Raw genomic sequence first — 10,471 nt, 5'->3', positions numbered from 1 at the left:
CATCCTATGTAAGTATATTTGCCTCTGCGTTCTCAACTAATTGTCTTACATTTTATACCTGACATGTTTTCTACCCTTTAGTCCCAAGAAAGACTCCGGAGGGGACCTTTATAAATTTCCTTTGATGCTATATTTGACAATGTATAGCAGAAAGCAAGTTTCATATAATTCCCATCATCCTGACTCAATATATTTAACCATAACCTCATCACAAAAAAGACTATAGAACATTCCCTTTTGAAAATAAAGGGAAAGGGAAAATTCGCAAAAGATGAATAACTGTCAAGTGAGGTAGAGGATACTCAGGCTTACAGAGTATCTTACTATTTATTGCCTCTGAGAATACAGCTGCTGGCTCCATAGAGTCCTCTCATTTCCGTCAACATCTCCACCTCATAAACTCCCCATAGATCTTGGATTTTTCTTGAGTGCATCCCTGCATACACTCCCAAGCCATCCTCTGCAGGCCTGAGTCTATGGAAGATGACATCCTGACACTGAGTTTGTTCTTGCTTTACGGCAGGACTGCTTGGTTGACTGCTGAGGTCAGGAGCTCCAGAAACCTTTCTTTTTACCACCCAACCGTGGTCCGGAAATATTGTCTAATGAAACTTGTGCACGTGCCTGTGTGGATGTGGGTGCGGGTTTGAATGTGATGGTTGTGAACATGGGGTGAGACCAGGAGTGAATAAAATCAGTATTCCTCACTGAAAATAGCCTCCACTTCTAAAGGAGATGGAATCAGGAAGAGCTTCTGACCCAAATGCTCCACTTTGCCTACTGCAGTCCGTGGTATGATGAGAGCAGACACTGCCCAGGGAAAATCATCCGCACAGACTGCCATTGCTCTAGAGCTGCTAGAATATTTGTGGATGATCCATTCCAGGCTTTCTAACTTTGTCGCATAATCTCAGGCACCTCAGCTGCTGATCCAGCCATCAGTAGAAAGAGTCCCTCCTTCTGAGTGATCTAATCAGGGCCAGGGTGACCTGCATTGATAGGTGCATCGATAGGTGATATTCCAGATTTGAGCCCTCACCAAGATTGCAAAACTTCCAGCGCACACTTGGAACAGCCTTACAGGGCTGCCCTGCCAACCAGCCAGAAGTGAATTATGGTTCTTTCTTATAGGTAGTTGTTCATCAACATGCGTCATCTTTTCTTTCCTCTTGGTCCTGGGAAGACTATGAGGTAGAATGCCATCAGAGAGGTGTCCTTACTCTCTAAAAGAGGAATGCTAAGAACCTAAAGTCCTGTTACCTAGTAAGCACACAGAGAGTACTGTCATTAGCAGTGTACGTATTATTATCCAATTACGAGTATGTGTATGTGTGTGGTGACTTAACCCCTCTGTGCATATGGCAGGTGGGCAATTGTAACCACAAGTAGCCTTCCCTGTGTGTAGATCCTCTTCCCTTCAGCTGCTTGTATTTTTGATCAACGTGCATAAATGGAAAGAAGAGCTCACCCTGCTCCTCTGTCTCTGTATCACTGGAATCAGGAGTATCTCGACATGGGTTTTCTTCATTCTGGAATAGTCCAGAGCCCCCTTAGGCCACCCCGACCAGGGGACTCTAGAAACACAGGCACAGGCCATTGCAAAACCTCTCGGATAGCCTAGCTGCCAAGGCTGGGGAGAGGGTGAGCCTGCTTTCTGTCAGCTCCACAGCTGTGGACAAAGCTCACATCATTGTATGGCCACGGGCCCATTATATTAAAAAGAGAGACTGGATACTCTTGTGGCAAACTCCTTTGCAATCCCTCACTTACAATTTCTTCTCAAGACAGGTATAGGTGTTTACTGGAGGAGAGATCCTAGAAGCGGGGCCCCTTTTACTGAAAACTCTTTCTCTCCCACTCAATGGGACATCCAGTGGGAGAACTGTATCATGTCAGAATGCTTTTCAGTAGAAAATATTTTCTGTATTTCACCAGTTCTAACCAAACCAGCAAAGAAAGGAATACCTATATTTTAGAACCAACACTTCAAAACCGCAATAAGATTTCCCATCTTCTAACATCTAGTATAGTGGTTTTTCAAACAGTAGCATGCAACGTGATCACCTGGAAGACTTACAACACACAGATGGATGGGCCCCACTCTGATGTTTCTGAGTAGGCAGGTCTAAGGTGGGGCCTGTGCATGTGTATTGCTAACACGTTCTCAGCTGATGCTGATGCTGCGGGTTAGGGTACCACACTTTGGTGAAAGGCAAATTGTTTAGTAGTCCACATTTCAGTTTCACAGTAATCCCAAAACTTTAACTTGGTATCAGTAAGACCAGAAAAAAGACGGTTTTTGAACATAGCTTCTTCTCCTTCCCATGTAAAAGCCTGAAAGGATCTAAATGCTCTTTCCCTGACTGGTCCCCATGTCAGCCTCCCGTCTAGGCGCAGGCCTCTGTTCCCGTGAACACTCAATAAGTATCCTTTGGATAATTCTCACTGCATTAGAAAGTGCTACACTAATGACATCTCCTTTGGAATTAAGATCGCTTACTTCTTCCTTCCCTTAAGAGCACTGCTGCTCTTATTAAGCAAACTCAGTAACAAGACAGTTAGAAAACTCACCTCTGTGCATATATTTTCATCTTGCCCATTTGGATCTACTTTCCTGCCTTCTTCACTATGCTCTGTGCTCGGGGAAGCTGAGTTTATGGACTTCATTAACTGGACCTCTCTGATTTTTGACATTCTTTTGGGTTTAGCCCACCAGAAGGCAGCAGTCAGAAATCAGAGTGCAGGAGGAGGTGAGGATGGTGGTGTTAATGCCTAAGCTCCCACCGTGCTCACTTGACAGTGGTTGAGTTTTTCACCAAAAGCCTTTAGAGAAGCCCCTCCCCTACAGCCACAGGTAGAGGTCTCTGCAGGTCTGGGGACCACTCTCTCCTCTTGCCCTGTAGGCCTAGGGGTGTCATGTTACCACCATTGTTAGTCCTCGCCCTGCTCCTATTTAGGATCATCTGCTGTTGATTTTCCTGAACTTAGCCCACAGCCTCTTAAATAGCCCCTCTAGTACACTCTCCTCCATTACCTGCCTGAGGGTGCCTGTCAGGTCGGAACCTTGAGTGAGACAGCTCCCCTAGGAGAAGGAAATGGTCCATAAGGACAGGTTTGGAATTTCAAAGTGCACAGAAATAAGGTTGGGAAAGCAGAGAAAGCCTTTACCTCATGGTGCTTTGAGGCAGCAGGTGCTCTGTTGTGGTTTGGTCCAGGCTGGGAGGCTCCTCTGGCATTTGTCCGCAGAGTTCTAGGGCTTTTCAGAAAAGCATATGCTTATACAGAAGAGGTATCCCCAGGCAATTTTTCATTCCTTTCAGGCCCAGTGAAATTGGCAGTGTTCCATCTTCGTGAAAATGAAACTTGGAGAGAGGGAGAACTGTTTCTGCTTTGATTATGAATATGTGCTCAGTTTTGGCAGCTAACACGATGTTTGTGAGAAGCAGTTTTGATATGCACGTTTACTGTTGGGGTCAATGTGGCCTAGGAGATAGAGGATAACGGGATCTTCTGATGACATTCAGACGTTGTGGAAAGACCAGTGGAGAACAGGGATCTATATTTCTGTGGAACAATTCAGACTCTTTTGTCAAACTGGTTACTGTCACACGTTCCCAGCCAGGTGGTTCCATGGACATCTGCAATGGAAGCTCCTAGGACCAGGGTCAGTGGTTGATGCCCAAAGGAACCCCGTAGAGAGCCACTGACAATCTGTGGAAGAATAAGGTTGCAGGTGAGGCTGCAGTTGGCTAGGTCTTCCTCTGTGGGGTTGCGGTAGGCAGAATGGTTCCCTCTGGGGTTTGAGGCAGTGGCGTGTAAGGATAAGTGCATGTTGTTTACATCCTCTGGCAGCATTTGTATTACTGCCAACCGAGACCATAGTGGAGCCTACTCAAATGTACTGACAATTTGATGATCATTACTGTTCACCATCAGGGGTTCAGACAATGGTGTTTGAACTGGTCAGTAGAGGAACGTGTGCACGTAGTCAGAGAATGTGATGGGGCCACTGGGGTCTCTAGTACTCTATGATGTGTGGCTGTTAAAGTCTAAATTGAGGGCTGGCTGGTGAGCTCAGGTGGTTAGAGTGTGGAGTTATAACACGTAGGCCAAGGGTTCGGATCCCCATATCAGTCAGCTGCCAAAAAATAAGATAAAATCCAATCAAAATTCACATAATTCTTCTGAATTGTTCTTATGTTTCTGCTGTTTCTATTTTTTAGACCACCTATTACGGAGCCAAAACCAGCAGAGAGTCAGTCAAAACCCATTGACATGTTTAATGACTTTCTGTGAGATCCAGGCTGGTGTAACTCTCCACACGACTAGCAGGAGAAAAGGACCATTTGGAAAACTCTGATATCCTCTTGTGAAGTGTTACAGAGTCATCCTGTAAGTGTCTTTTTCCTGGTTATGCAGGGAGTAGTGCAGCGAGATAAGCTAAAGGACATAGAACAATTTCCCTTTCAGTGAGTGTTCCATGGCAGGGTTATTAACTTCATTGTCTATTCATAATTATCTGGAAAAACTGTAGCCCAGCTGTGCTGTTTCTTCCTTCTCCTGGGCCCTTAACTAGACTATCTTTCCCAAAATCCCTTGTGTTAAGATGTGGTCATATACCTGAGTTGTGGCTAATGGAAAATGGGCAAACATCGTGTGTGCCATTTCCAGGCATAGGCCATGAAACGCCCATGCATGGTCTTCCATGGTCTATCTTCTTTTGTGTGAACACCTGGAAGCAACATATGAAATATGGTATAGTCAAAAGATGGAGGGAGTCTTAGTCCTTGGATCACTGGATGAAAGACAGCCACTTGCCAATCAGGAAAATGAGAAGTAAATCTCTATGTTGCTTGCCAAGTGATATTGCAGGTTTTTTGTATGATAACAGTTTGCATTACCATAACTAATAGAGATGACAAGAAAAAATTAAAATTGTATCTACTTTCCCAAATCTCAGATTAGCATCATCTGTTCCAATTCAGACTCTTTACTTTTGTTGAAGTAGACAATACTTTAGTTCTTTAATTATAAAGAGGGAGAATTGCTAAGACACTAAGAGAAAGAGACTTGTCCGAAATATTTTCCATGAGCTTTTAATCCCTGTGGGCCAAAATGCTCATATAGTTTAGATATTAGATATTCCTTTGACTGATCCAGTGTTCTTTCTGATATAGATAAGTGGCTCACTTTGTCTTGAACCACTGGCTGGTCTTGCTTCACTGTAATTGGTGATGGATGATAGAGTGACTACAGCTCGAGCTGGGCATCCTCAGTGACAATCCCTTTCAGCCAAAGACCACCAGGAATACACCTGTAGTTGAGCAAGATGGGTCCATCCCTCATTGCAGTGAAAGAGAACATACACCATGGGGAACGGTGGGGTGTCTCAGTAAGAGGGCGATGGAAAGGATTTATCAGATTTGAGCTTGTGCTAGGTGATTATGGGGAGGGTTTAAGAAGCAGGGCTTTGCTTGGGATTGAATGCTGCCAGGAAGCAGGAATGATTCTATGATTGCATATCTTGAATTCTATCTGGAAAGGGGGAAGACTAGACGGAGACTAAAGGTGTAATTTGTAAAGAAGCAGCAGTCACTCACAGGAGCCAAGCGAAGGGGCTGTTTGTTTATTTTGGGACCCAATTGGACAGTATTCATATTTTTGTCTGTGCTCAGACATGATTACAGAGTGGCCTTGTATTTGGTCTTGATCCATCCTGAACACAGGATGGCACTGTGTGATGTTGATGTTCTGCAAAATTGTTTGTGTGCCACAGAACAGCAGGCCAACTCCCAGATGTCGCGACTGCTCTTCACTTTCTTGTCAGGGAACTACCGTATTACCATTCCAGCAGACAGAGGGGTGTCCTGGCCTTTGTAAGGCCAAAGATTACAGACAAGGCAGATTACCCAGAAAAGGAACATCAGACAGCCTTTTGCACATTCACAGATCATGTATGCAGTATCTCTTAGGAAAAGGGTAGGCTTGAGAAGAGGTATAGTATAAAATCGCCCTTTGTGGAAATTAAAAACCTCTTCCACAACTCATTCAGGGTGGATTTTAGGCATCTTGAGATAAACCACACTGGGCCGTTACCAAGAGAGAAGTTCCTAGAAGCCTGTGCTGGCTCTCTTGACATCTCATCAGCACAGGATATTGTTTAAATCCATGTGTTCTTCCCCAAAGCCACCAAATCTCAAGATTACCTAAATAAAGAGAATGCCAATCCCATTCCCTATGTATACTCTACAGATAGAGGTAGGTAGTAAGATTCCTAATAAGAGCACAGGAATGAAGGGTGGAACCAGCCAGGGTAAGAAAGAAAAGGGAACTAGGCCCAGGCAGGCCTGCTGTGGAAGCCCACATCTGCCTGCAGGGAAGAGAGACTGTTAGGCAACCATCTGGGGATGAGCAAAGCCAGGCCATTAGAAACAACCTCCTAGACATGTGGGTGACAGGACCACCTGATGGTGGGAACTCCCTCACACACGTACACCACCTCACCTATTTTAGAGCTGTGTGCTCTGAGTACAAGATGGTAAAGCTCCATAACAGAACAACAATCCTTATTCTGTCTATGGGGCCAAGGGGACATTTTCCCTTGAGTTTTCCTTCCCTCCTTCCCATCTTGGACAAAGCGAGAGCTACTAAGACATTCTCCTTTCACTTGCCTTTGTGCACAAAAGATAGTGTTGCTCAGTGGCCACCTGGTGGTAGACTGCCTGGGGTCATGACTGGGCTTTGCTGTTTATGTGATGTGTGATCCTGGGCTAGTTGGTTCATATGTCTAAGCTGCCTGTAAAATCGGGATAGGAATAAGAGATGGAACAGGACATTGCAAGGAAAGCATGTCTCATTTAAGAGCATTCAGTAGTTGTGAGTGTTGCTTTCACAGTGTGGGACAAGTCCCTCCGCGTGGGCAGTCTGTGCTGACCATGAGTGAGAATTTTTTGTCTAGCATTTGACTGTGGTTCTATGTATAGTGCTTTTAAATAGTATGTAATTGCCTCATTGTCAGATTGCTTGTGACATTGCAGAAAGTAGCCATAACGATAATGGACCTCCTGCAATAGGCTCTTATTACCATCATGCAGGGTGAGTGCTTTCCTGTACGTGTCCTCAACCTTTTGCTGTTCACCTTGCTCTGTATACATGTTGGCTAAATCCATATACGCTATTGTAAATGTGGGCTTTTTCTGTATAGCAAGTTCAAAATGAAATATGGCTAATCTCATCATTCTGTCTGCATTTTCTTCATCCTCTCTGCTACGTGGCAACTTTGTAGCTTCCTTTATTTCGATCATTTGTTGTCTGTAGCAACACCCTATCTGGTGATGCAGGTAGACGGAGTCGGGTGTTGCCTGCAAGGCTGTTTTTAAGAGCTGAAGAGCTTTATCCAGAGAGCCTTTTTTTCGGTAAAACTTGGCTGCATATCGAAAGACATAAGTCTGTGAGGACTTGTTGGTCAGAGCTTCCTCAATGTACTTTTCTCCTTCAGCTTCTTGTCCTACTTCCTGAAGCTTCAGTGCAAGGAGAACCTTAATATATGCATCTTCTGGACTTAGCCTGATCGCCTGCCTTAGGGGGTGCAAAGAAAACTCCTCCGTGCCTTTTATTGCTGCATTAAAGCCATCCAGGCGATAGGTGGCAATTGCATACCCGGTGCTGAATTCAGCGTTTTCAGGGTCTGCTTCCAGAGCTTTTTCAAAGCAGGCCTTGGCCCGTTCATAATTCTGTCCTCCACACTTCAGCAAGGCCCATCCTTCCTCACAGTCCATCTCAGGACACTCCATTCTATAGCGGAAGGGACTTGCCAACCTCTCGCAAGTGCTCTCCACCTTATCCAGGTAAGTCTGGGCTCCTGCCAGTCTTCCCAGGTGGTAGCACACCCAGGCATAGTTGCCCCAGGTCACCAGACTTCTCATGTCCGATTGGTTGGCATGATCTCGCTGGATTAAGTCTTCGGCTTCTTTCAAGCTCTCCAAGGCTTTCTCATTCTGGCCTTTCAGGTGCTTCACATAGGCCAGCATGTTGTGTATTCCCACATTGTACTTGGTGTCTAGGAACTCAATCTCTTCCAAGACCCTGTTTTCTAAATCAGGCATTGCACCGTCTTCAATTAGCAGCCCCCAGGTAAAGTGACATCTCAATTCCTTCAGCCTGTCTTCGACCTGATGATCATCAGCGTTCTTACTGTAAACGTAAAAGCAGTTTTTATTTGTTAGATGAAGAACAGCCAAAAGAAAAACCCAGATAAAACCCCTTGTACTTTCGTTTTTATTCTTGAAGGAACACACTTCCTTTTATTTTCTTTACATTACCTGGATTTTTAAGATACGCATGGACTGTGATTGCAGTTTGCTTGGCCCCATTCTCTGACTCTGGCACTTTCTAGCCAAATCACCATGCTGTGCTTCAGAGTCCCATTTATAAAATGGAGATGACAATAGTACTTATCACACTGGGCTTGGAGAGGATTAATAAGCCCATATATATAAAGCCGTTAGAGCATGTTGTGTGCTACATAAGAGTTTTCTATTTTACTATAAATATAAATAGGCTGAGATCAGTTAAAAATGCAGAGCCTTCGGAAGCACTGTTGACTTGAAGACCCTCGTCAGCATATATGCAATAAATTAAGACCACCTAAGAAAGATAATATTTGAACAAAGTTTTTTTTTCTCACTTGTTATTTGGAAATAATTATAGATTCACAGAAATTTGCAAAGACAATGCAGAGATCCAGTGTATCCTTCATCCATTTTCCCCCTATGATTATATTTTACATAGCTATAGTACAATATCAAAATTAGGAAATTGACATTGGTACAACAATGTGTATATAATTCTATGTAATTTGTTCACATGAGTATACCTATGGAACCATCACCTCCATCGATATAGAGAACTACTCTACCACCACATCTTCCTCATGCTATTCCTTTATAATTATACCTGTCACCTCCTCACTGGCACCCCGCAAACATTCCTAGTCCTTGGAAAACTCTATTTCGTTTTCCATCTCTGTAATTTTGTCATTTCAAGAATGTCATATAAATGGAGAATGTCAAACAAAAGGAGAATTCAATACATGAAAATCAACTAATGTAATATACCACATGAACAGAATGAAGGGAGAAAAATCTCACGATTATTTCAATTGATACAGAAAATATATCTGACCAAATTCAATACTTTAATTATAAAACAATCAACAGACTAGCAATAGAACAAAACTACCTCTACACAATGCATGTCATATATAAAAAACACACATATGAAAGTACAGCTAGCATCACACTCATTGTGAAAGACTGAAACTTTTCTTCAAAGATTAAGAACAAGGTAAGTATGCCCACTCTCACCACTGGAAGTCCTAGTCAGAACAATTAGATAAGAAAGAGAAATAGAAGATGTCCACACTGAAAGGAATAAGTTAAATGATCTCCATTCACAAATGACATGATCTTATTATGTGCAGAAAAACCTAAAGATTCCACACAAAAACTGTTAGAATTTTGATAAGTAAGTTCAGCAAAGTTGCATGACTCAAAATTAACATGTAACAATTAGTTGTGTTTCTGTACACTAATGAAAACAATCCAAAAAGGAAACTAAGAAAACAATACCATTTACAATAGCATCAAAAAGAATAAAATATTTAGGAATAAATCTAACCAAAGAGGCAAAAGACTTGTACATGAAATAGTACAAAACATTGCTGAAAGAAATTAAAGAAGACACAAATAAATGGAAAGACATCCTGTGTCCATGGTTTGGAAGACTTAATATTGTTAAGATGTCAGTACTACCCAAGGTGATCTATAGATTTAATCCAATCCTTATCAAAATTACTTTTGTGCAGAAATAAAAAAATTCATCCTAAAATTCACATAGAATCTAAGGATTCCCAAATAGCTGAAACATCTTGGAAAAGAAGAACAAAGTTGGATGTCTCACATGTCTTTATTCCAAAACTTCGACGAAGCTACAGTAATGACAACACTGTGGTACTGGCACAAAGACAGACACAGAGACCAATGCAATAGAATAGAAGAGCCCAGAAATAAACCCTCACACATATGGTTGTATCAGTCAGCTCAGGCTGCCATAAAATACCATAGACTTAAGCAACAGAAATTAATTTTCTCACAGTTCTGGAAGATAGAGGTCCCAGATCAAGGAGATGGCCAATTTGATTCCTGGTGAGGACCCTCTCCCTGGCTTGCAGGTGGCCACCTTCTTGCAGCATCCTCACATGGCCTTTCCTTGTCCTTTTGTGGCTGGCTTATTTCACCTAGCGTAATGTCTTCAAGGTTTATCCATGTTGTGGCATGTGTCAGAATGTCCTTTCTTTTTAAGGCTGAATAATATGCATACGTACACACACAAACACATATAATATCTTATACATCTATAGTATAATATCAAAATTGGGAAATGTATATTACATTTTCATTTTGTTTCTTTA

At 42.7% G+C, this 10,471-nt stretch overlaps 1 protein-coding gene across 1 annotated transcript; it reads right to left on the bottom strand.

The window, feature by feature from the left end:
• Nucleotides 1-6,857: 6,857 nt before the first annotated feature.
• LOC134381737 (interferon-induced protein with tetratricopeptide repeats 1-like) lies at nt 6,858-8,120 on the bottom strand. Its single transcript, XM_063101582.1, has one exon. It carries the CDS (start codon nt 8,103-8,105, stop codon nt 6,858-6,860), a length of 1,248 nt encoding a protein of 415 aa, XP_062957652.1. The 5' UTR covers nt 8,106-8,120.
• Between the last annotated feature and the right edge of the window lie 2,351 nt (nt 8,121-10,471).

Source organism: Cynocephalus volans, chromosome 7, assembly GCF_027409185.1.
Source record: "Cynocephalus volans isolate mCynVol1 chromosome 7, mCynVol1.pri, whole genome shotgun sequence".
NCBI lineage: Eukaryota > Metazoa > Chordata > Mammalia > Dermoptera > Cynocephalidae > Cynocephalus > Cynocephalus volans.
This window is presented reverse-complemented; position numbering and strand designations above follow the sequence as displayed.

What these genes read in the sequence shown, in the direction of transcription:
- LOC134381737 (XM_063101582.1), bottom strand. Translation starts at nt 8,105, where the DNA reads ATGCCTGATTTAGAAAACAGGGTCTTGGAAGAGATTGAGTTCCTAGAC.